The sequence below is a fragment of the Pinus tabuliformis genome, chromosome 7, assembly GCF_031772625.1.
Source record: "Pinus tabuliformis cultivar Carrire ecotype Pingquan chromosome 7, CPIR1, whole genome shotgun sequence".
Taxonomy (NCBI): domain Eukaryota; kingdom Viridiplantae; phylum Streptophyta; class Pinopsida; order Pinales; family Pinaceae; genus Pinus; species Pinus tabuliformis.
This window is the reverse complement of record NC_142293.1, coordinates 258,024,503-258,052,463: the sequence shown is the minus strand read 5'-3', so window position 1 is coordinate 258,052,463 and position 27,961 is coordinate 258,024,503. Positions and strand designations below refer to the sequence as shown.

General features: G+C 38.6%; 1 protein-coding gene across 1 annotated transcript in view; it reads left to right on the top strand.

The window, feature by feature from the left end:
• The first annotated feature begins 1,654 nt into the window (after positions 1-1,654).
• LOC149246830 (uncharacterized) overlaps positions 1,655-27,961 on the top strand; it is a 152,492-nt gene continuing 126,185 nt past the window's right edge. Inside the window, exons 1-2 of the mRNA XM_089442591.1 lie at positions 1,655-1,787; positions 2,155-2,225. Of these exons, the coding sequence (XP_089298717.1) occupies positions 1,655-1,787; positions 2,155-2,225 (204 nt within the window). The remainder of the gene's footprint in view (positions 1,788-2,154; positions 2,226-27,961) is intronic.

The window sequence follows — 27,961 nt, the reverse complement described above, 5'->3', positions numbered from 1 at the left end:
TTTGATACCATGTTGAATTTTCTAAGTCTATCTGTTAGAAAATTGATTTGTATTTTGATGGTTTATTTCTTCTACTTGTAAATTCTGAACAAGTTATTTAAAACATTTAAATACTGAAATAAACACAATACAATTAGAACATCTACAGATCATCAACTGAAAGAAAACAAACACACAAGTGACACCGTTATTTTTGGACAAATGTACACGGAAAAACCCAATGTGGGAAAACCGATGCAACTATTATGAGGGTTTATTATTATGTAGTATTTCCTTGAGTACAACTGGGTGCCTAACTGGCTCACCCCACAGAGAAAAATAGACAACAATAATACCTCTCTATTTGGAAATAGGTATTCAGAAAACCTGTCCCATGAAACCCTCTTCGGCGATTCTGAAGCTCAGCGTTGGCCCTTTTGGCCTTTGTGTCAGCCTCTTGCTGAATTGCCTCAACCCCAAGACCCTTTGCGTTAGCCCTCTGAGGCACTGCGCAGCCTCTAGGACCCTCTGTGTCACTGCTGCAGCGTTTGCGTGGATGACGCAGTCCCTCTGGCCCTCTATGCTGTCTTTGCTGGGCTCTGCGTGGCTTGAACTGGCTGCTGCCTCTCGCTCTCTGTTTCTGCGCTGGTTTCTTGGCACTGTCTCTACCTCTCTGCCCAATACTCATTGCCCCTCGTTGTTGATCACTGATTCAACTTTGCTTAGCAACCTCGCTCTAGCAAAATGAATGATTGATCACTCTGGTGTGTTCTCCAACTGACCCTCAAGCCTCCTCTTATACTTTTCTTGTTGGTCCTTCAACGAATGGAGATTAAATCTCTAATCAATGACTAAGATTAGATTTGGCTTGATCCATGACTTTTGGAACCTTCTAACCCAGTTTTATATTAATACCCATTAATATTTTATTTTTCCTAAGTTTAGACTTAGGAACTCCATTAAAAATATTAATTATTTTAATATCTCCCAAACCAGGTACAATCTGTCCAAGCCATTTTTGGGTCTTGGAGTGTTAAATTGGCAACTAGGGCCAAACTCCATGTGGGTCAGCTTATTTATGACAGCTGATATTTTTATTGGATCCCTCTCGTCGAGAGGTGTTTATTTTGTTTATGTAATTATTATCAAGCCGACCAGCACTTATGTAGGCTCTAGAAGCCCAACCGACGTGTCTATTCAACCTCTACATTTTTAGTATAAATTGGTGAGGATTCGAAGTCATTTTGGATATGTATTCTTGAGGTGATCTCCTCTCCACGTCTGGGTTTTTGGAAGGAGAGAACCAAAAGATACACTTGCCCAAGTTTGATGATGCCCTAAATCCAACACAGTCATAAGCTTATACGTTGTTCATGGTGAAGCCGCAGATAGAAGGAACCCTGCCATAGTTATATGCAAGGCATAAAGACTCCTCATCTATACACAGGTTATGAGGATGGACGCAAAAACCTTAAATGGTGGACGGTCTTATATATACGCTGCAATCATGGTCCTGTATATACGCTGGAATCAATTACACGCACAACAATGCCCTATATTCTACACTCAGCTCAATACACAGTCAGCGCTGGATAGTCATACGCTTATATCAATGCTGGACACTGGGAAATAATGTAAACGCTGGACAGTCTCAGATATACGTTGCTCTCAACGAATGATATATGCTGTTCATAGTAAATACGTTGTGGATGTTCACAAGATAGCTGTACGTAGTCTTAATGTTTATGCTGGTTTCATGCTACCATGGGAGATAGCTGCACGCATTCATGCAGCCATGGGAGATACGTGTACGTAGTCAATGTTCACGCTTTCTGCAGTCACACTCATACGTAGCCAAAGGAAAGGCCATACTATACGATGCAGAGCACATATAGATTCTATACGCAGAAGCACATATACGCTGAGCACATATAGACGATACGCATTACTATGAGCTAGGGTATCCGCTAACAGCAACTCAAATTCTTTCGTGTGGATATTAGCAGATCCGCACTTAACGTGATGGGAGCCGTAGTGAATTAACATAGTGGAACCCGCTGAAGCACGCAGGCATGAAAGCACACTCGGCTGCTGTCATATAATAGAGCCGAAATTTCAAGATCCTGTGCACTGGCCGAAATGTATTTGTGGACAGAAATATGATGTCTATCACAGGTATGTGCTTGTCTTTTCTAATGATGAATTTGCCAGATATTATGGTCCAGATTAAACAGTTTGCAATTCTGGTATAATGGGTTGTATGAAGATGCTTGGTAAAGCTCCAAGTATAGTCCCTTGAGAGGGACAACAAGGGCTGTTAAGAGGCAGATGATTTGGAATCATAAAAATGGATATATGGAAGAGCTTAAGGGTAGACCCCATCTTCTGTACATATGACAGTGAAATATGACAATATGACAAAGCTTTTTGACAGTGATCTTCTGCGCTTATTGTAGTGTCACTTACTCTTATGAAAGTTATGCATAGCAGTGATATTGTTCTCTTGACAAGTGATGAATGGAGATAATATATGTTCCTATGACAATAATGTTTGGGCAACGACTTTAGTGATATTTGGACAATGTGTCTTGATGTGCTATGAAATGTTGAAAAGAATATCTCAGTATCCTACAACATGATGAATGAGATCATGTGCATAATGATCAAGGGCAACATGATAATGAACCAGATCATAGTCATGGACAGCATCATGATGGATAAGTAATGGGCAGCATGATTGGCAATGAGACTACATGCTGATGTATGAGGGCAGCATGATGATGGATAAGATCATGGACATGGGCAGCATGAGATCATGGAAATGAAGGGCAGCATGATGATGGATAAGATCATGGACATTAGCAACGTGATTAGTGAAGTATGGTGCAGTATGAGTGGTACAACAAGAGAACCAGATGCAGCACGATGATAGGTGAAGGAGTCACCTTGGAGAATCAGTTGAAGCAGAATGTCTTCAACTGATCTCATTGTTATAGAAGATGATCTATGCTTAGATCTAGACAAGTCAAAGTGTTGACTTCTATTGTAATTGTACTCTCTCTCTCTCTCTCTCTTTCTTTGCTGAACTTTGAAGATAAAAGAAGATTTGATCAAAGGGTTTCCCCACACATTGTGGGGTTTGTCCCTGGCTTGCGCCATATCTTGTGTCCTCTTCTCTTGGCTTGTCTTCTGCATATTATATTTATGTTCTATCTGCAGTTTATCGTAATGCTGATGTGATTGCTAACCGTGAAAATTTAAATAAATTGCTCTAGCATAGAACATACCAAAAATTAACATGGAGATCTCATGTGCTTTAGCCTTTCGACCAATTTTCATGGCTAAAGCACATCTGATGCTACCCCAAATCAACACCTGTGGGGTTAAAGTTTATTCGCACTAACTTGTAGGTAGGTGTAGGCGGCAAGGTCAAAAGAACTAACCATATTTAAGATTGTCCTGTTGATTCTTTCAGCTACTCCGTTTTGTTGGGGATTATAAAGCACGATTGTTTGATCTCATGGTGACGAAAATAGTTTTTAAATTCATTCGAAGCATATTCTTTTCCATTATCAGTAAGAATAGAGCCAATATGAGATTGTGCATCATTTTCAATCAATGCATGAAAGTTCTTGAATGTTTCAAAAGCTTCATATTTTGGTGTAGTCATCAATAAATGTCATCATATATATATTATCATTTACAGAAGGAACAAACATTGGGCCACATAAATCAAAAAGCATGAGTTCAAGTTTTCTATGTGCTCTGGAGTGAGAATCATGAAAAGATTGTTTGCTGTTCTTTCCTAAGATACAAGCATCACATTGCTCAAGTTTCCTAGGAATAGATGGCAAACCGGTAACACCATTTTTCTTCAACAAATGAAGGCAGTCATAGTTCAAGTGTCCAAATCTAGCATGCTATAAAAGACTTGATGGAAGTGTACCTTCATCATAATGAAAACTATATAAAAAGTTCTGTGCACGGGTAGAGGTTCCTTGCAGCGTCAGTAATCTTTCTTTTCTATCCTAATCATGACAAATGAGTGATCTAATGCTTTTCTGACCTCAACCTTGCCATTAAATATATGAATGGAGTGTCCTTGTTTGTTAGGTCCCTATACTAGTGTAACTCCTTATTGTTATTAGTACAACCCCCTTATTATATTGTTGTGCCCATGTAGTCCCCATATTGTTATTATTGTACCCCATAGAAGCCCACTATTGTTATTATTGTGCCCTTACATTATTATTGTTATGTCGACTTTAATTATATTATGACTCTTTAGACTCCTATATATAGAAAGGAGGTCTTGTCATTTGTATCATCCAAGAATTATTCATTTGTGTAATGTAAAGGAGGTTGCCCCTTCGAAGAGGATTATTTCTAAGGCGTTCATTTATCTTTTCTATCTTTTGTGAGTTGGTTTCATAACATTTGGTATCAGAACTTTGGATTTTAGGGTTTTTGCTGCTCCAAACAGGTCATCGTGGCATTTTCACTATAACTTTTGTTCTGCGATGTTTCAGAAGCTAAAAAAAAAACCCATTTGAGCTGAAATCACACTGAAGCTCGCGTCCGAATTTCAGATCTTGTCTCACTATATTTTCGGAGATATGTTTTGAGGAAGTTAGGGTTTTTTGCAAGCTCCAGAATTCCATCTCAAATAGGTCATTGTGGAATTTTCACTATAATTATTTTTCTACAAAGTTTAGACTCTGAAATTAAAACCCATTTGAGCCGAAAACTTGTTGAAGCTCGGGCCCGAATTTCAGATCTTGTTTCGCTATATTTGCGGAGATACAGTCCAAGAAATTTAGGGTTTCTGCAGGCTCCCGAATTACATCCCAAATAGGTGACCTTGGGAAAATCGTCATAACTTTCTGTCTGAGCATCAGATTGCAGTTTCGTAAGAAGTTATAGAAAGAGGACGTCCTGTAGATTTCTGTGTATCAATTTCAGGTCCGTAGGTCGAAACAGTGACATGTGGCACTTTGTACAAGTTCGCTCTTCTGAAAAGGTATATAATCAGGTTATCTTGGGAGATTGTGCATAAATATTTCTTGGAGAATCCAATTTCGATCAGACGGGTGGCATTGGAAAGAGGATGCAGAGGGCTACCGTAGGTTGTAATTTCAGAACTTAAAGATCCGAAAGTACAGAGTTACAGTCGTTTCAAGATTGAGCTCCTAAAATCAAGAAAAAGCGAGATGAGGAAGTTTGATGGCAAGGATTCGGTAAATTGGATACTACAAATGGAGAAATATTTTGATCTACATGGTGTACCACTGTTACAAAAAGTAAGTATTTCATCTAATTATTTAGAACCGAATCATTTTTTATGTATAAAGGGCTTTGTTCTCGTAAACCACTTGTCAAGTGGTCAATTTTGACGGAGGAAATGATAGCACATTATGAGGATACAAAGATGAACACCTTCTTTAGCTAATTGATAAATCTCAAACAAAAGGGTTCAATGGCAGAGCACGTTGAGGACTTCCAATAATTGAATATAAGGGTAAATGATATTCTAGAGAAGAAAATGGTTGATGTCTTCATAGGGACTTTAAAGGATAACATTCAGCACGAGGTTCGTCTTTGGGAACCTGATTCATTGGAGAAGGCATTCAGGTTGGCAACAAAAATTGAAAGCGAAATTATGGAAACAAGGAATCCCACCACTCACGACTATAATTATGGAAGTGTTTTTTCTCCTAGCCTTCCACAACCTACAAGGTTTACACCACAACAATTGGAAAAAAGAGAGAAAACGGGCTTTGTTACAATTGTGATAGCAAATACACTAAAGGTCATAAGTGTGTTGAGAAGAAATTATTTTACATAGATTATGAAGAGGAGGAAGAAAAGGATCAAGAAACATCAGAAAAAGAGGATATACACCAGGAACCAACCCTAGAGAAAGAAGAAATGAATCCGACCATATTTTTTAAAGCATCGGCCAGAATTACCACTCCTCAAACTCGGAAGATAGAAGGACATACCAAGAAGAAAAAGGTTCATGAAGTGAAAGATCACATCGAGAAAGAAGAAATGAATCCAACCATATCTTGTAATGCATTGGCCGGAATTACCACTCCTCAAACTATCAAGATAAAAGGACATATCAAGAAGAAAAATGTTCAAGAAGTGAAAGATCACATCAAGCATCAAGAAATGAATCCAGCCATATCTTGTAATGCATTGGAAGAAATTATGACTCCTCAAACTCTCAAGATAGAAGGACATATCAAGAAGAAAAAGATTCAAGCAGTGAAAGATCACATCGAGCATCAACAACAAGTTCTCCAACTTTTAAAGGATAACGCCACTTTGGTGCAGAATCGAATGAAACAATAGGCAGATCAACATCGCAGTGAAAAATGTTTTGATGTAGGCGATTGGGTGTTTTTACGGGTACATCTCATGCAAGCTATTTATGAGAAGGAAATGTTGGCAATACTACATGCACTTAAGAAATGGTGACCTTATCTAATGGGAAGACATTTCAAGGTAAAATGGATCATGATAGTATTAAATACTTTTTAGAACAAAGATTATCTTTAGAAGAAAAGAAAAAATAGGTCACAAATATGTTGGGTTATGACATTGAAATCATCTACAAAAAAGGGAAGAAAAATGTTGTTGCAGATGCACCCTTAAGAAAGGGTGAGGATGTGGAAGCATTGTTTTGTGCTATTTCTATTATCCAACCAGATTGGATAAACGAAGTAAGGGATGAATGGAAGAAGGACGAAGAAGTGTCACCACTCATTCAAAAGTTGCAGAAGATCCCAGTTCAAACAATATTGCCAGAACTTTACGAGGAAGGAAAAATAATATTGGAGCCTAGAGCAATCACAGAAACAAGAACCTGACAGCCTACGAAATCGATCAATTTCAGAGTATCTCATCAAGTGGAAGAACTTACCCGCTCAAGATTCCACATGGGAAGACAATAATTTTATACAGAAGCATCAAGAACTACTCAAGTGTTGAGGACAACACTTTTTGAAGGAGAGGGGCATGTTAGATCCCTATACTACTAGTGTAACCCCTTATTATTATTGGTACAATCCCCTTATTATATTGTTGTACCCATGTAGTCCCCATATTGTTATTATTGTGCCCCATAGAAGCCCACTATTGTTATTATTGTGCACTTACATTATTATTGTTATGTCAGCTTTGATTATGTTATGACCCTTTAGACTCCTATATATAGAAAGGAGGTCTTGTCATTTGTATCATCCAAGAATTATTCATTTGTGTAATGTAAAGGAGGTTGCCCCTTCGAAGAGGCTTATTTCTAAGACGTTCATCTATCTTTTCTATCTTTTGTGAGCTGGTTTCATAACATTGTTGGTGGATGTGGACTAAAGACAACAAGTTTCTCCTCAACTCCGTGAGGTATAGAACATCAGGTAGAAGAAAGTCTGGAAGACGAGGCAGTTTGAGCTTAATGGTGCCAAACCCTGATGGCTTGAGTTTCAACTAGTCTACAAAGTACACTGCTCCATTGATCAAAGTGGATGGTGGTGGCCACCTGCCTATTCCACTTGGACCCCCACCACTGTCTCTTTCTGTTTTTCAGTATCCTTAATTGTAGCATAGTTTACTATTTTTGTAGTTTTTCGGGTCCTGAACTTCCAGAGCCGTTTTGAGGCCCTAAGCGACGTTTTTTGGGGAAAATGGGGCAAACTTGGGTTTTTGACCATGTTTACCACTCAAAAGTTGTAGTCCTTGAATAGATCTTTCTAACGAGGTATTGTGCGTGTCAAACGAAGATCGCATGCCAAAGTTACGACCTCAGGAAGTTGATGTGCCAATTTACCCAAACGGGGCATATAGCTTTGGGGCTTCATCTCCTAGAGTTAAGGTTTTGGATGTTCAGGGTTTTCCATTGTTTCTCAATAATAAATAGGCCTTCAAGCCTCATTGTAACATAGTTCAAAGGCATGTAACCGCCACATCTCTTTTCAGAGATAAGCTACCATCACCCGAGCTAGTTTATTTCCATTCTGTTTGTAAGCTTATTTCAGTATTTGATATTAATGAAATGAAGTGTTATTTTTGCTGTATCTCTGTATTTATGGTTATGTATGTAATTTGTTGCATTCTTGTTTAAGTTTGGATTAGTGGTATGAGAGCAGTCTACTCTTTCTCGGGTTTTCTTTGCATGTCCCCAACGAAGTCGGGATATAAGGAGTTAGGGCTCGAATTGGTCTAATCTTTGCAAGATCAACCTCACAAACCTTGACGACCTCCCATGGTGGAAGAGAAGAGAGACGCGGGGGCAGGAGATCCTTTCATAATCTTGCTCGAAGAAGCCCTTGAGCGACAGAGAAACGCGATGATGGACAACTTTGCCCAGATCCTTTAACAACTACCTAAAGGCGATGCATCTCCTTCCAACAGCCACTCTGGAAGCGCCACACCCTTAAAAGTGGGGAAAAATCGTGGGGGGGATTTTTTTTTTCCTTTTCGTTAAGAGGAGGAGGAGGTGACCCAAGCTACCCCTGTCACAAGTAGAGGACGTGGTCTACCTCCTGTAGCTCCTAGTTCTTCAGCTTCTAGAGCACAACAGAGTCTACTGCCAACTCCACCGACATCTACATCTAGAGGGGCAAAGGAAATCAGTAGTATTAGACTTTAGTTATTTGGTTCATTTCATTGTATATGACATTATGACTCATGATATGAGATACATTATTATATTTTTTGTTGATATTTTGAGGCTGAGTTGGGAGTCATGAGTCAGGACTTACTATTCAGGACATGATTCACTGTTATGTGTGATGTGGCACTAGAAATGATATTAAACATCTTATATATTAGTTCTTTTATCATATTTATGTGTCAATGTATTTATTTTATGTTGTAGATGCTTTAGATATTAAAAAAATTGAAAAAAATGAATATTTTTGTATGTTACGATTTTTTCCCGATTTTCACCGATTTTTTCCTGATTTTTCCGATTTTTTCTGATTTTTACCTTGCGTCGATAATATCCCGATAACGATTAGTGCAACATTGGGTCAAATAGATACGAATGCCGTAGATAAATGGTTAAATCTGCTAGAAGGATATTTTTCTGTTCATGATTTTTCCAGCCGGGAAAAGATTACTTTTGCACTTCTCAAAGCACCCCCCACGTCAAGGACTGGTGGGAAACCTACTGTGAGAAGAAGGACGAAAGCATCATCACTATTTTCAGCCACACCCACCTGGAATTCGCGGGACACCATCAAGGAGCAGTTCTACCCTGTCGGGAGCTATGAGGATAAATACATAAAGTGGATCACGCTACGACAAGGAAGGGACCAAGACGAGTTAGAGTTTACCAATGCTTTTCATACCCTTCGCACAAAGTTGGGTATCAAGGATTTTGAGCGGCATTTGGTACTCAAGTACCACAGTTGTCTACACAGATACATCCAGGATGAGATGGAGTTCCTGGACATCTCCTCGCTCGGAACGACGTACCGATACACTGTCAAGATTGAGTAGAAGTTTAAACAGAAAAAACGAGACTTTGGATCTGCGAATCCGAAGCAAGGGAAAGGTGCCCCTAAATTGCATAGCAAAGGACAAAGCCAAGGTAGGGCGACCCAGGATAACCTGCCAAATCCGCAAGCAAAGAACAACACCACGAAGACAAAGAAAGACATGGGAAAGTGGTGTGAGTTCCATAAGAGCTCCACTCACAACACAAGTGAGTATTGGGCCAAGCAGTCACTGGTGGCCGAGCTGAAGGCTTCCGAATTAGATGCATGTTCCGACTCTGAGTCAGAACCCCAACAAGGGGAATGATAAAGGGAAGTAGATCATTGACGCGGAGCCTAGTGCCATTGTGGCCACCACCAAGATCCAAAAGATTGAGCCTGAAGATCCAGAGGGGGAACACCTCTTCCACTCATAGATGTGGGTGAAGGGTTCTCCGTTGCAGTTCATTGTCGATAGCGGGAGCCAAAAGAACCTCATTTCAGCAGAGGTCGTGAAGTGGCTGGGCCTACCGACTACAACACATCCACAACCGTACACCATCGGGTGGCTTCACCAAGGACGAGATCTTCGCGTTAGGCAGTAGTGCCGCCTTGCCTACAACATCAAGATTCAAGCCCTCACGGATGAGGTATTGTGTGATGTTGCTCCTTTTAAAGTTTGTGATGTATTATTAGGACAACCATACTTGTGGAAGCGACATGTTGTATATGAGTCTAGACCTCGCTCTGTTATTATTTCTTTGGGTAATAAGTTATACAGGATACTGGAGGTAGCCCTGCCTACTGCCATCTCTTTAATCTTTGCTATGCAATGCAGTAAGATCATCTCCCAGACTGAGAAATTTGTTTTCTTTCTGATTCGCTCTCAAAGTAAGGGGAAGATCGTAGCCATGGTCAGTGTTTTCATCTTGAAAAGAAATCAATTAAATTCGAAATTAATTTTGCCTCCAAATTTGATAGGTCGACTCCAATATTTGACAAGTTGGCTGCATCGCTTTAAGGCACCCATTCGACCCCCTATGATGACTATTTATCTGTGAGGAATTGCTCCTCATTTGAGCAATTTGTCTTTGCGTCTATTATTTTTGTTTTCTGCGAGCTATTGAAGAAAAGAGGAGGCTGAAAATCTTGGTGCAAGAGTAGTTCTGTTTCTTGATCCTGTTCTGGTCAGCGTGTATATTCATCATTCCATTTTTGGATATTTTGATGGACAATGGACTTTCTCTCATAATGAAAGTATTTCTGGGTTTTCCTTTTTGTGGTTTTTTCCCTGGCCTCAAGCCTAATTCTCTGTGTCTCGTTCTTTATCTTACTGTTGTTTCTATAACTCTTTCATGTTTAAAATAGTTGTAATTTTCTTGTATAACTGCTTGATGATACTATGTGAAAATACTGTTATTTAATCATTTGAAGTAGTTATCACTAAAGAAAATTTGTCTAGTTTGCCTATGCTAAAAGATCAACATGGTATCAGAGCGCAGGTTAACCCAAGAGCAATTGTAGAGGACGAATTTATCTATGGAAGACCAAGCTCTCTGTGTCCCATTTGTGCTCTTCTGGAAAGTTTTATCCCTCTTTTGTAATTTTATTTGAGTTAATCCGAGCTTTTGTTCTAAGTTCGTTGATGATCCAAGATTGCTAGTTGAAAAACCCAAAGCTCTGTGGGCCATGTATATCAAAGACTATATATATATATATATATATATATATATATATTTCTCTGTGACTCATATTAAATTTCACTACGGCTCGCACATCTCTGTGGATTGAACGATTATCTGTGATGCTAAGTCCTTGATCTCTGTTAATGTGAGAAGCCTTAAATATTTGTTGATGTGAAGATGAGAAGACAAATCTCTTTATAGATGCGAGAAGACTATTCTTTGTTGATATGAAGAAGTCCAACATTTGTGATGTGAAAAGACTAACCTTTGTTAGTGACCTCAATCTCCATGATGAAAGAAAATCAATTACGTGATGAAGCCGAAGTCCCTAATTTCTATAATGCAAAGACAAACCTTAATCTCTGTGACAAGGACGCTATGTGATACGTAGATCCTTGATCTCTGTGATGCAAAGATGCCAGTGAGGTTAATCTCTGTTTAATGTGAAAAAAGACGTAAGTGTAATCTTTGTACTAAAGCGAAGAACCCTGTGACTTTATTCTATGTATTGATGCGAGGTTGAGGGAGTGACATTGTTCTTATGGTAGTGATGAGAAATGATGACAGTGACCTTGTCCTTATAATGTTGACGATGATATTCAAGACAATTATATATGGCAGAGTAACCTTGATATGACAGTACGATGATGTTAAGTGATAGTACCTCTATGCCAGTTGTGATAGTACCTGTGATATACAGTGACCTTGTGACAGTACCTGTGATATGCAGTGACCTTGTGACATGATGAATGGTAGTCAATTTGATATAGTTCTGTAACCCTATGGCTGTGACCTTGATGGCAGTAAGAAATCTCTATCCATAACAAAAGAGATGATGTCTCTTTGTAAGTTTGCTCAAGAAGTTGTACCTCATATATATTAGTATTCAAAGCTAAAGAAGCTAAGATTATGCTTATGGTCTGATCTATGCTCGTAATTAGAGGTATTATCAATTTATCTCCCACGATAAATGATCGAAGTATACAAATTTTACATCAAATGAGTACTTGCCATGAATTTTGTGAAGAAGCTCTTGAAAAAGGAGCCATGGAAAGGTGTGACTTAAAATAAAAGAAGTTACATGCAAATTAGAATATATATGCTATAGTCCTGGATGGTCAAATGTATTGCTAAATCTCTGCTACTGTTCAATGACAAGAAGGGTCTCTTGATTTTAAAAGGTTGTAAATCCTATCATAACAAAAAGGATTGAAGAAGGAAACCCAGGAAAAAATATATCATTTCAAGGGTTTGTAAACCTGAAAAGTGATTAGGGTTTGAAGTTATAACCCTAGCTATTCAAATTGCAAACCCTAGCCAATAACTGTTAACCCTACCTCGATATAAAGGGTTGAGAATATCTTGGGCGTATGAATTGATTGCTAAAAGATCTTGATTTGCAGGTTGGAATCAAGAGGGCTAAAGATCAAGAGGGAGCTGTCTTGATCAGAAAGAGATAAGTATCTTGTATCTCTTTTATTGTTTTAATTATTACTGACATTGGATTGTTCATGAACCCTAGGTAGGGCTTGGAGAAGGAAATGAAAGGCTTATGGACCATTATGTCCATTTGGTAGTAGAAACCCTAACACTTTAATGTTGATGTATGATTCTTGATGATGTATTCCTTGTTGATAATAAAATGACTTCTTGATGATGAGGACTCCTTGTTGATGATGATGTGAACTCCTTGTTGTTGTTAATTTGGACTCCTTGATGTCATGGACTCCTCGATGATGTGGATTCTTTTGATGATATTGATATATGACTCCTTGTTGCTGATGATGTGGACTCCTTAATGATGAATGATGTGTACTCTATGATGTTGACGATGTGTATTCCTTGTTGATGATGATGAGTACTCCTTGTTGACAATGATGTATGACTCATTGATGACGTGGATGATGTGAGTGGACTCCTTGATGGTGATATGGACTCCTTGATGGTTACTCTGTGAACTTCTTGATGATATGGAGTCCAATCTTGGAGCAAGAGTAGTTCTGTTTCTTGATCATGTTCTGGTTAGCGTGTATATTTATCATTCCGTTTTTGGATACTTTGATGGACTATGGACTCTCTCTCACAAGGAAAGTATTTCTGGGTTTTCTTTTTGTGGGTTTTTCCCTGGCCTCAGGCCTAATTCTTTGTGTCTCGTTCTTTATCTTACTGTTGTTTCTATAACTCTTTCATGTTTAAATTAGTTGTAATTTTCTTGTATAATTGCTTGATGATACTGTGTGAAAATACTGTTATTTAATCATTTGAAGTAGTTATCACTAAAGAAAATTTGTCTAGTTTACCTATGCTGAAAGAACAACATGGTATCAGAGCGAAGGTTAATCCAAGAGCAATTGTAGAGGACAAATTTATCTATGGAAGACCAAGCTCTCTGTGTCCCATTTGTGCTCTTTTGGAAGGTTTTTTCTCTCTTTTGTAATTTTATCTGACTTAATCCGAGCTTTTGTTCTAAGTTCGTTGATGATCCAAGATTGCTAGTCAAAAAACGCAAAGCTCTGTGAGCCATGTATCTCAAAGACTCGCGGTATATATATATATATATATATTTCTTTGTGCTTCATATTGTATTTCACTATGGCTCGCACATCTCTGTGGATTGAACGATTCTTTGTGATGCTAAGTCCTTGATCTCTGTTAATGCGAGAAGGCTTAAATATTTGTTGATGTGAAGATGAGAAGACGATCTCTGTATAGATGCGAGAAGAATATTCTTTGTTGATATGAAGAAGTCCAACATTTGTGATGCGAAAAGACTAACCTCTGTTAGTAACCTAAATCTCCATGATGAAAGAAAATCAATTATGCGAAGAAGCCGAAGTCCCTAATTTCTGTAATGCAAAGACAAACCTTAATCTTTGTGACAAGGACACTATGTGATACGTAGATCCCTGATCTCTGTGATGCGAAGATGCGAGTGAGGTTAATCTCTGTTTAATGTGAAAAACAACGAAGTATAATCTTTGTACTAAAGCGAAGAACCCTATGACTTTATTCTATGTATTGATGCGAGATTGAGGGAGTGACTCTGTTCTTATGGTAGTGATGAGAAATGATGACAGTGACCTTGTCCTTATAATGTTGACGATGATATTCAAGACAATTATATATGGCAGAGTAACCTTGATATGACAATATGACAATGTTAAGTGATAGTACCTCTATGACAGTTGTGACAGTACCTGTGATATACAACCTTGTGACATGATGAATGGTAGTCAATTTGATATAGTTATGTAACCCTATGTATGGTTGTGACCTTGATGGCAGTAAGAAATCTCTATCCATAACAAAAGAGATGATGTCTCTTTGTAAGTTTGCTCAAGAAGTTGTACCTCATATATATTAGTATTCAAAGCTAAAGAAGCTGCGATTATGCTTATGGTCTGATCTATGTTCTTAATTAGAGGTATTATCAATTTATCTCCCACGATAAATGATCGAAGTATACAACTTTTACATCAAATGAGTACTTTCCATGAATTTTGTGAAGAAGCTCTTGAAAAAGGAGCAATGGAAAGGTGTGACTAAAAATAGAAGAAGCTACATACAAATTAGAATATATATGCTATAGTCCTGGATGGTCAAATGTATTGCTAAATCTCTGCTACTGTTTAATGACAAGAGGGTCTCTTGATTTTAAAAGCTTGTAAATCCTATCATAACAAAAAGGATTGAAGAAGGAAACCTAGGAAAAAATATTTCATTTCAAGGGTTTGTAAACTTGAAAAGTGATTAGGGTTTGAAGTTATAACCCTAGCTGTTCAAATTGCAAACCCTAGCCAATAACTGTTAACCCTACCTCGATATAAAGGGTTGAGAATATCCTGGGCGTATGAATTGATTGCTAAAAGATTTGACACCTTGATGTTAAGGTTGATTTGCAGGTTGGAATCAAGAGGGCTAAAGATCAAGAGGGCGCTGTCTTGATCATAAAAAGATAAGTATCTTGTATCTCTTTTATTGTTTTAATTATTACTGACATTGGATTGTTCATGAACCCTAGGTAGGGCTTGGAGAAGGAAATGAAAGGCTTATGGACCATTATGTCCAATTGGTAGAAGAAACCCTAACACTTTAATGTTGATGTATGACTCTTGATGATGTATTCCTTGTTGATAATAAAATGACTTCTTGATGATGAGGACTCCTTGTTGATGATGATGTGAACTCCTTGTTGTTGTTAATTTAGACTCCTTGATGTCATGGACTCCTCGATGATGTGGATTCTTCTGATGATATTGATATATGACTCCTTGTTGCTGATGATGTGGAGTCCTTAATGATGAATGATGCGTACTCTAGGATGTTGACGATGTGTATTCCTTGTTGATGATGATAAGTACTCCTTGTTGACAATGATGTATGACTCATTGATGACGTGGATGATGTGATTGGACTCCTTGATGGTTACTCTTTGATGATGATGATGTGAACTTCTTGATGATATGGAGTCATTTGATGATGACTTGGACAAGTTCAACTCCCTCACAATATGTACAAGATTGGCTCCTTGATAATGTGGATGAAGTTGTCTCCCTGATGGTTATTCCTCGCTGATGTGGACGAGTTTGATTGGGTACAAGAGAGTAAGTTCGAAAGGGAGCTGAATCACTCTCAAGAGATAAGTAGATTCTTATTTGTTTCTATTGTTGTTTTGTGAGTCTCTTGTCTTTGTATATCTTGTGTTTGTTCTTCCTTGGCCTCCTAGTGAGGATTGCAGGTATGTAATGAAGATTGCCAAGGTGTGGCAATTGTTGAGAATGGATGGAAGAACAAAGTGACAAGAAGACTAGTGTTTGATGAGCCTTGGACTTAGAGGTAGCTGACAAGATCAACTTGATTGAAACATGTTTTGACCCTTGCTGTTCAATAGGAAGAGGACTTGAAGTCTTGAAGGATGATGCTGATCTACTGAAGACGAGTTCGTGAACTCCACTGTTATGAGTTGATGATATGCTTTTGATGAAGGCTGAGAACTTGATTAGTGTAAGAGGGCGCTGATTGAAAGTGTTTGATCTGATGATGAGATCTAAGACAATTAGTAAGGTATTACAGACTCGTGCTTGGATGTGCTTATGTTATTTTATGCAATGGATCGATAAGATTGCGGAATACATAGACAATGAAGCAGTTAACAAAAACATAATAGACAACACATAACACAACAAATTTAATGAGGAATTCACCCAATACTCCTGGGCTACATCTCCTGGTCCAGCCTTTAGTGGTGGCCTCTCTATTATGTCTTCAAGCAGAGTTTTACAACAGTATGAGCTCAATTTGAGACTCAATACACAACAGATACAACAGCAAGAGTTTGCTTGAACCTCTCAAGCTTCTCTGAGTACACAGACTCTCTCAATCACTCTCTGTCTCTGTCTTAGCTCTGTCTCGGCACTACCTGCCTCTGTCTTCTGTTTTCTATGGCTTTAAAGCCAAACTGCGCTGCCTGTTCGTTTCAACTTCTCGGCTTTTTGTCTCCCTGACCTCTGTCCGCTAAACGCTTCCAAGGATGTTGGCCACCTGTACTGTAACGGGATAGGTCATCAGGCCTTTGAAATCCTTCGGAATGCCAAAAACGATCGTTTTCTGTTTACACAGAGAAACACTGCAAAACTGTGAAATTCCGCCAAAACACTGTTCATTTCGGACTTCAAAAGTCCTTAAATCCGGTCTATTTTCCTATCGGGTCCATCCCCAATCGCTATCGCAAGTTGCTTCAGCCTTGTTCCTTTGTATTTTTAAAAATACGTTAAAACTGTGAAAACAACGTAAAAATGGCTCCCCCCAGACTTGAAACAATATATTTTTCCATTCACGAACCCTTTCGGGTCCGGTTTATCGCATCGGCGCTTTATCCTTCGCATTTCATTTAATAAACGAAACTGCGAAAATACATTAAAAATGGTGTTTGATGGATCTCAAATATTGTGAGATAGCATTTATATTTGTTATTGGGTTCGGCTGGTCTTATCACAGATATGTATATGTATAAGTCCTGCTCCATGGTGTTGCTCCGATGCGATATTGCGATGCGATTGATCGTAATCGCATATTACGATAACCCTGGGCCGTTGTAAGCGCTTCATTGTGGTTGCCGATTGCGATGTTGCGATGCAACGTGGGCCGTCGATCTGCGTGCTTGATCGACGATCCTTGTTGACTCCGTCGATCGCCATCGTAACATATATATGGTATGCACTGATATCCTCCGTCTGTCTGTGCCGATTGCGATTTGTCGATCAGATTTGGACCGTTGATCGGCCAGATCTAACGGCTACTGTGCATTCACCGTTCCGACCTCTGATACTCTATTTTTTTCACTATTTGCTCGTGTTTTTGCCTCTTGATAGTGTTTTTCCGCCTTTTGGAAGGTTCCCCTTATGCGATGGTTTTGATCTTTTAGGCGTTTTTAAGAGATTTTGAAGACTTAGAGAGTGTTTTAGGATTCGTTTGGATCACGCCTTCCCACTGAAAGGGCTTTTGGACCACCAAAAGTTGGTTTTCAAGCATCGCTCAAGCGAGGATACAACTGCCTCACTTGTCCAATCTCTATCCATTTTGCACTGTTGGGTTTTGAACCTTTGAGTCCAATTCTAAGGTACTCAACATCCCTTCTGCGCGTAGTTCTCACCTTCCTATCCAGAACTGTATCTTCCTGCAACTCATTGAGATATTCAGGCAACAAATCATCAATAGAAGGCAATTGACTTTGCTCTTCGGGATCTTCAATTAATGAAGGTTCAAAAGTCTTAAATTTTCTTCATTTACCACTGAATAGATGTGCATGTAAGCTAGCAAATCAAGGCGGAAAACATTCTCACCAATTTTCTCAAGTATCTTGGAAGGCCCATACCTTATTGGCTTCAGTTTCTTTCCTTCACCTTGCATTCTGTCTTTGTTGATATACAACCAGACTTGATCACCAACTTGGAAGCTATGCTCGATCCGATGCTTATCATGCCTTGCCTTGTATTTGGCTTGGCTCTTTTCCAGCTGTTCCTGCATTGCTTGGTGAATTTCTTGGATCTGTTCAATGAACCTAGTTGCTTTGTCCATATCGCTATGTCCATCAACCGCTATGTCTTTTTCAAAGACAAAATCCAAGGGAAACCTTGGTATAAAACCAAAACAGGTCTCAAAAGGAGATCTCTGTGTATTAAAATGCTTAGCACGGTTGTAAGCATGTTGCACATAACATAAATGTTCATCCCAAAGCGTGGGATGCTTGCTGCAATAACCCTTGAGCAACTGGATCACTATCTTGTTGACCACCTCTGTTTGGCCATCTGTTTGTGGATGAAAGGCTGTGCTCTTCTTCAGTCTGGTGTCCATCGATTCCCACGGAATCGACCAAAACTTCCCAACAAATCGGGAATCTCGATCAGATACTATGGAAGTGGGTAACCCAAAATGCACCCAGACAAGCTGAAAGAACAATTTCGCTATTTGTTCAGCTGTAATCTATTTGTTACAGGGTATTAAAATACACATTTTGCTGAACCTGTCCACAATAACATACAAATAGTCATGACCTTTTCGAGATTTTGGTAATCCCCCAACAAAATCCATGGAAACACTTTCCCAAGGATGAGAAGGAACTGGAAGTGGAGTGTACAAGCTTAGTTTTCTATTGCTAGGCTTGCTTTTAGCACACATGGTACACCCTTTAATATATCTAGAAAATGTTTAATGCATTCTTGGCCAATAGCAGAATCTTTGCAGCTGTGCAACCGTTTTGCTTATACCAAAATGACCTGATATCAGAGAAGTATGTGCTTCCCTAATTATGTTAACTCTCTCAGTTTGTGGAATGCATAGCTTTCCAAAATGATACAAGAGTTTGTCCTTAACATAATAGTCCAATTCTTCTACTTTTTTGCCATGACATAAAGTTGCATATACATCTTTAAAATCTATATCTTGAGCATACTATTCAATGTAGCTTTCATGCATTACCGAGTTATGCTTAAGTATAGTAGATGCATTTATAATTGGTCTAGACAACATATCTGCAACTTTATTGTGTATGCCCTTTTTATATCTGATGACTAGATGAAACTGCTGTAGGAAACCCATCCACCTATAGTGTCTTGATTGCTGCAATTTAGTTTGTGAGTGCAAATACTGAAGTGGCTGATGATCAATATGTATAACTGTTTCTTTGCCCATTAAGTAATGTTTCCACTTTTTTACACTCTGTACTAATGCATACAATTCTTTATCATATGTGGAATAATTAACCACAACAAAATTAAATGTCTCAGAATGGTAGCATATGGGTTTACCATGTTGCATGACCACTGCTCCCATGGCATAGTCACTGGCATCTATTTCGATCTCAAATGGTCTTTGAAGATCTGGCAATGCTATTACTAGCGCTGTGTTAATTTTTTCTTTCAAGGTGTCGAAGGCTTTTTGCTGTTTGCCTCCCCATTGAAACACCTTGTTCAATCCTGTTAAAGCATGTAACCTTGTTCAATCCTGTTAAAGCATGTAAGGGCGCTGCAATTAAGGAAAAGTTAGCAATAAACTTTCTCCAATACTGTGCTGCTCCTAGTAAGCTTTTAACTTCTGTAGCAGATTTGGGTTTAGGCCAGTTTACAATGACTTCGACCTTAGAGGGATCTATCTTCAATTCACCACCCCCTACAATATGACCCAAATAATTCAAAGATGTTTTGCCAAATTCACATTTTGATAACTTAACATAGAGATTTTCCTTTTTCAAAACATCTAGAGTCTGCTTTACATGCTTCAAATGTTCTTCCCATGTTTTACTGAAAACAAGAATGTCATCCAAATATACAATTACAAAATCATCAATAAAAGGTCGGAGTACATCATTCATAACTCTCATGAAAGTGGCAGGAGCATTAGTTAAGCCAAAAGGCATAACTAGCCATTCATACAACCCTTGCTTTGTTTTGAAAGCAGTCTTCCATGCATCTTGCTCTGCTACTCTGACCTGATGGTAGCCACTACGCAAGGCCAATTTGGAAAAGCAAACAACTTCTTTTAGCTAATTCAATAGATCATCAATGCGAGGAAGGGGATAATGATTCTTGATCGTTATTTTATTCAATGCTCGGTAATCAATGCACATCCTCCACGAACCATATTTCTTCCTCACCAACACGATTGGAGATCCACATGGTGATGTGCTTGGTCTTATGTACCCTTTCTCGAGTAGCTCCTGTACCTACTTCTTGATCTCTGCATTCTCTAAAGCGGATAACTTGTACATTCCGATGTTAGGCAATGGAGTATCTCGCTGTAAATTAATATCATGTACAATTACCCTTTTGGGTGGCAGACCTTTAGATTCTTGAAATAGGGTATCATATTCTGAAACAACTTTTTCTAAATCAGCTTGCTGTTTAGCATCACAACCTTCAAATACATTGGTTTCATCAGGTTTCTTTTCCTCTGCCTTGAGTTTATGAGAGTATAATTATTCTTGAGTTTATGAGCTCTTACAATATATTTGACTCCATATTTAACGAGTTGATACTTATTTTCAGCGCTATAGAAAATGGCTTTTCTATCATACAAGTAAGGACTTCCTAAAACAATTCCACATATATCCAAGGGAAAGATACCTAACTCAACCTCATCTACAAATGCTGACCCAAAAGAAGACCTAAGTTTACATTGTCTGGTCACTTGTAGCTTTGCTTTATCACATACCCAACCTAATGGATATGGCTTCTTTTGAGGTGTGGTTAGTAGTTCCAATTTCTTTACAATTGCTTCAGAAATCAAGTTTACTTGTGAGCCACTATCAAATAAAGTATCAATCTTTTGATGCTTGGAAATAACTCTAATATGAAAAATCTCATGTCTTTTCCTCTCATTTTCTTCACTATCAATAGTTTGTGCAGAATTACTAGTAGATGCTTCAGAATTTTTACCTTTTATACCTGTGGCTGTGATTGTTGTTTCATCACCTGAGTCTGACCCCAAATCTTTCTGTATAGCAGCAACAGCCTTCTTCTTCTTGCCATCGAACTTCTTGGGTTTTAGCTCTGGATGTAAAGACCAGCAATGTTCATCATCATGTCCATCCTTCTTGCAGTGAGTGCATGAAGGTTTGTCTTTCTGTACAACATTTGCCTTCCTCTCTTTCCATTTTTGCTTCCTCTTTTCCTTGTTCTTGCTTGCAGTGGGTTTTGATGATCCCCCAATCTCTGGGTTCACATTCTTGCCCCTAGCCTCTAGATGGGTAGTCTGAACAGATACCTCATCTATGCTAGTAGGGTTAAACATGAGAATGGTGTGCCTCAAATCGCTGTGCAGACCACCTATATACTTCAACAAAGTTTCAAGTGAGTCTAAAGAAATGCCTAGAGTTAAAGTTTTTTTTCTAAATTCTTGGGTATAGCTTTGTACACTTTGCCCTTTTAATTGGCGAAGAGTTTGCCAACTTATCATAGCTTGCTGCATATAAGCTAGTGGATAGAACTGTTTTTTAATGGCAGAAACAAATTCACTCTCGACAGAAAGAATTTTACCATGTTTCTTCAAGTCAGCTTGTGTCTTGCTTTCCCACCATACCAAGGCAGTTCCTCCCAGGCGTAGGCTGGCCAGTTGAATTTTACTCCTGTATGAATCAATATTCTGCACCCTGCAATACACATCAATCTGTCTAATCCAGTTATCTAGGTTCTCTGCATTTAATTCTCCATCATATATTGGAAAATCAAATTTAACATCTAATTTAACCAAGGATGTTTTCTTTTTTTTATTTTCAGGGCTATCAAGAGGTGTGGATAGAGGAGCCTCTTTTCCTTTCCCTTTGCCTTGAGAATGGCCATCTAGAAGAGATTCTTCTGTTCCTTTGTCTTGTTTGGAGGTTGAAGAATCTTCACTTCGACCTTTCTTAAATTCTCTATACATCTCTTCTACCATGGCTCTCATGGTCATGAAACTGTCCATGAACTGAGAGTTTGATTCCAAGGGGTTTTCTTCTGCCATTTTTCTCCTAGGATAGACTCTTCCTATTTTTGGGTTAGTCTCAACCAATTCACCTTCTCCTGATTTGAGCTTTGACCTAGTTATCATTCATCAATCCAGCACAAGCTTGTCTAACCTTAACAACCTAAAGCTCTAATACCACTTGATCTGATGATGAGATTTAAGACAATTAGTAAGGTATTACAGACTCATGTGCTTGGATGTGCCTATGTTATTTTATGCAATGGATCGATAAGATTGCGGAATACATAGACAATGAAGCAGTGAGCAAAAACATAATAAACAACACATAACACAACAAATTTAATGAGGAGTTCACCTAATACTCCTGGGCTACATCTCCTAGTCCAACCTTCAATGGTGGCCTCTCTATTATGTCTTCAAGCAGAGTTTTACAACAGTATGAGCTCAATTTGAGACTCAATACACAATAGATACATCAACAAGAGTTTGCTTGAACCTCTCAAGCCTTTCTAAGTAAACAGACTCTCTCAATCATTCTCTGTCTCTGTCTTAGCTCTGTCTTGGCACTGCCTACATCTGTCTTCTGTTTTATATGGCTTTAAAGCCAAACTGTGCTGCCTGTTCGTTTCAGCTTCTCGGCTTTTTGTCTCCCCGACCTCTCTCCACTCAGATCCATTTTTAAGTGTTAGCAATCATTGCTAAATGCTTCTAAGGATGGTGGCCACCTTTACCGTAACGAGATAGGTTATCGGGCCTTTGAAATCCTTCGGAATGCCAAAAACGATCATTTTCTATTTACACAGAGAAACACTGCAAAACTTTGAAATTCCGCCAAAACATTGTTCATTTCGGACTTCAAAAGTCCTTAAATCCGATCTATTTTCCTATCGGGTCCATCCCCAATCGCTATTGCAAGTCGCTTAGGCCTTGTTCCTTTGTAGTTTTAAAAATACGTTAAAACTGTGAGAACAACCTAAAAATGGCTTCCCCCGGACTTGGAACAATATATTTTTCCATTCATGAACCCTTTTGGGTCCGTTTTATCGCATCGATGCTTTATCCTTCGCATTTCGTTTAATAAATGAAACTGCGAAAATACATTAAAAATGGTGTTTGACGGATCTCAAATATTGTGAGATGCATTTATATTTGTTATTGTGTCCGACTGGTTGCATCGCAGATCTGTATATGTATAAGTCCCGCTCCATGGTGTTGCTCCGATGTGATATCGCGATGCGATTGATCGCAATCGCATATCACGATAACCCCGGGCCGTTGTAAGCGCTTCATTGTGGTTGCCGATTGCGATGTTGCGATGCAACGTGGGCCGTCGATCTGCGCGCTTGATCGACGGTCCTCGTTGACTCCGTTGATCGCCATCGCAACATATATATGGTATGTGCCGATATCCTCCATCTGTCTGTGCTGATTGCGATTTGCCGATCAGATCTGGACCGTTGATTAGCCAGATCTGACGACTACTGTGCATTCACCGTTCCAACCTCTGATACTCTGTTTTTTTCACTATTTTTTCGTGTTTTTGCCTCCCGACAATGTTTTTCTGCCTTTTGGAAGGTTCCCCTTATGCGATGGTTTTGATCTTTTAGGTGTTTTTAAGAGATTTTGAAGACTTAGAGAGTGTTTTAGGATCCATTTGGATCAGTGTTGTATGAGTTTGATGAAGTACTTGGTTAGGATGTGTCATGATGGACTGTGAGTCCATGAATACTTGCTTGATGAAGAAGAAGCTTTGAGACTCCACTGCTGATTTGTTGATTTGGCCCATTGAGGAAAGAAAGAGCATTGCAAGGTGCTGTATTGATTTGTATCACATGGATGTTGCTGTTACATTTCTCACATGACGCTGATTTGTGAAGCAGTGTGGCTTCAAGATGCTTGTTGATATGTGTGATCAAGAGATGGAATGACCATGGTGTACTCTTCTGTTGCAGAGCAGGTTGCTGATGTTTGCTTATATAAAAAGCTCTGGTTGAAGCTGAATGAATAGTTAGATGTCTGCCGTTTTATCAAGTGCTAGAATCCACCGTGGCTACTTTTTTGCTTTTGAGCAAATTGATGATTATGCGAGAAGCTTGGAATGGTTGAGGATCCCTTTGAGAGGGAGCATTGGTTTGGTAGCATCATAAAAATACTCCCTTCGAGTTACTGTGAGATCTATGTGGTTGGGGAGTTTTGTTTTGAGGCCTTGAGTGATCTCTTTAGGTTATCATGAGGTACTATTTTCATCTCTCCTTGAGAGAGGATTAATGGTATACTATTTTCATCTTTCCTTGAGAGGAGGTTGATGGTGTACTATTTTCATCTCTCCTTGTAAGGAGATTGATGGTTTACTATTTTCATATTTCCTTGAGAGGAGATTAATGGTGTACTATTTTCATCTGTCGTTGAGAGGAGATTGATGGTATATTATTTTCATCTCTCCCCTTGTGAGACTTGTGGTATGGTCGGGGAGATTGATGGTGTATTGTTTTCATCTCTCCCTTCATGAGACTTGTGGTATGGTCAGGGAGATTGATGCTGTGATCCCTTGGATGTTCTATGATACCTATGATTTGGTCGGGAAGGATGAGTCATCTCTGTGAGAGATGGACAATGATGAGTATAGCCTCATGAACAATGGTGTTTGGTTTGATGCTATCAACTTTTCTTATGTTGAGATATATTGAGAGAGAAAGAATGAAAAGTACCTCCCCTGCTAAGAGGGAGTGTTGGAATTTAAGTAGCCATGGTCAGTGTTTTCATCTTGAAAAGAAATCAATTAAAGTCAAACTTAATTATGCCTCCAAATTTGACAGGTCGGTTGGGCCCCTTTAAGGCACCCTTTCAACCCCCTATGATGACTATTTATATGTGAGGAATTGCTCCTCATTTGAGCAATTCATTTATATCTGTTATCTCTGTTTTTGTGAGCTATTGAAGAAAAGAGGAGGCCAAAAATCTTGGAGGAAGAGTAGTTATGTTCCTTGACCCTGTTCTAGTCAGCTTGTTTATTTATCATTCTGTTTTTGGATATTTTTATAGACTATGGACTCTCTCTCATAAAGAAAGTATTTATGGGTTTTCCCGTTTGTGGGTTTTGCCCCAACCTCAAGCCTAATTCTCTGTGTCTCTTTTTCTTTTTCGTACTGTTGTTTCTACTGCTCTTTCATGTTTAAATTAGTTGTAATTTTCTTGTATAACTGCTTGATGATACTATGTGAAAAATACCTTCATTTAATCATTTGAATTAGTTATCACTATAGAAAATTTGGCCAGTTTTCCTATGCTAGAAGAAAAAACATGTATGCCATTGCTGTATTGTTAAATTTGCTAGTGAGAGAGAGTTTGATGTGCTTTTCATGTTTGGGTAGACCTAGGGTTTTCTCTAGAGTTTGCACCAATTAGGGTTTGATGTATATGTCGAGACAAAGGATAGAGACTGATGCTATTGCTAGTTGTTTTGTTTAAGTGCTCCAAAGGCTGTAATATATTGCTAGTATTCGGTTAATAAGCATATGTCATTACTATTGGTCATATTGTTGATAAGCACAATATTGTGAGGACATTGCTCCTAAGGTTTGGATTGTTATGTTGCTAGAAATTTTCATGTCTGTTGTTACACTGATGTTGGGTTAAGTTTGTATATGTGTCTTGAGAGTATATTGCCATTAGGGTTTGCATTGTGTAGTTGCTTGATGACTAGTTGTTATTGATGGACTGCTGCTAGGGTTTCACAGTGAGAAGTATTGTATTGTTGTGACAAGCGTAGTGGTATATTGGCAATATTGATAGTGTTGTTGTCACAGTGATATGATAAGTGCATAGGCAGTACATCAGTGTTATTGATAACAGTGGCTGAGCAGCGTATCCAATGTAATCATCTTATCATTTCTTCTATCTTCAGGGCAATAGGGTGGTGCAAGGCAGACTTAGGTTGGAGCTTGACAACACTTCAGGGTGGTAGGGTGGTGCTAGGGCAAGTTGGAGCTTGCAGGGTGTTGGAGCATCCTTTCAGTTGGAGCTGATAAAACTAGGGGGTTGGAGCATCCTTTTTGTTGAAGCTAAGATAAACAGGGGGTTGGAGCGTTTTTTTATTAGAGCTAATAAAACTAGGGGGTTGAAGTGTCCTTCTACTTCGAGCTGGTAAATCAGGGTGTTGGAGCATCCTTTCAGTTGGAGCTGATAAATCAGGGGGGTGGAGCCTCCTTCTAGTTGTTGTTGGAGAATATCAGAAGTTGGAGCTTCTTGGTGGTGTAATCCATACAAACTTATATTAAAAGAGTTCAATGTTTTTTCTCATGGAAGGGTTTGCACGTATGCGTTGTTGAATGTTGTTGTTAACTATTTATGTGATGTGATGCTGATTTATGTTTTGATCTGATGCTAACATTATTTAATGCTCTAAAGATTAGAATTAACTAATCAAAGTGAAATACCGATTCACCCCCTCTTAGTATTTCCAACACATACATGTAACAATAACATAATGCAAGCAATAAACTCCAAAAACAAGCTTTATTATTTATAAATGTAAATATATTTCATTAGCCTCTATACATAAGCCTTAAGACTACTATCCTATATGTATGAACTATGAACATTGAACATAGAAGCTAGTAAAGCCAAAAGGAAAATAGTCATCATTCTCATCTTCATATTTGTGATGGCAAAGAGAAGAAAATGGGCATTCAACAGTGGAATGTGGATTTGTAGAAGTATTTCCAATTCCACTTCTAGGTTTTTTAATATTCAATGCAAGAAGAAAGATGACCAAGTCAGGACATTTAGGATCCGAAACAAAAAATCATTTTTTGTGGTTCCCAGGGAAAATTTAGGCCACATATAGACAAATTGTACGACCCAAAACACTCTATACAAGTGCTGAAACGTGCGGTACAATGCATGAAACGTGTTGTTATGAAACCAACTCACAAAAAGATAGAATAGATAAATCAACGACTTAAAAATCAACCTCTTCGAGGGGGAAACCTGCTTTACATTACACAAATGAACAATTCTTGGATGATACAAATGACATGACCTCTTTTCTATATATAGGAGTCTAAGGGGTCACAATATAACCAGAGCCGACATAACAATAATAATCTAAGGGCACAACAATAACAATGATGGGCTTCTACGAGGCACAATAATAACAATATGGGGACTACATGGGCACAACAATATAATAAAGGGGTTGCAAAAATAACAATAAAGGGTTACACTAGTAGTATAGAGACCTAACATGCCCCTCTCCTTCAAAAAGTGTTGTCCTCAACACTTGAGTAGTTCTAGATGCTTCTGTATAAAATTCTCGTCCTCCCATGTGGAATCTTTAGCGGGTAAGTTCTTCCACTTGATGAGATACTCTGAAATTGATCGATTTCATAGCTGTCGATTTCTTGTTTTTATGACTGCTTTAGGTTCCAATATGATTTTTCCTTCCTTGTCAACTTCTGGCTATATTGTTTGAACTAGGATCTTCTCACCTATAACCCTCTTTAAGCATGAAACATGGAAAACTGGGTGCACTCGGGAAGATGCAGGAAGCTCCAATTTGTATGCCATAGTACCAATCTTTTGTAACACCTTGTACGGACCATAATACTTTGGTGATAATTTATTATCGTTCTTAGCTTGCTTGAGGGACATTTGTTTGTATGGTTTTAGTCGTAGAAATACCCAGTCACCTACATCAAAACTTTTTTCGCTGTGATGTTGATCTGCTTGTTGTTTCATTCTATTCTGCACCAAAGCGAGGTTATCTTTTAAGAGTTTGAGAACTTTTCGTTGATGCTCGATGTGATCCTCCACTGCTTGAACCTTAGAATTTTCTTTTAAAGATGATGTGATGGA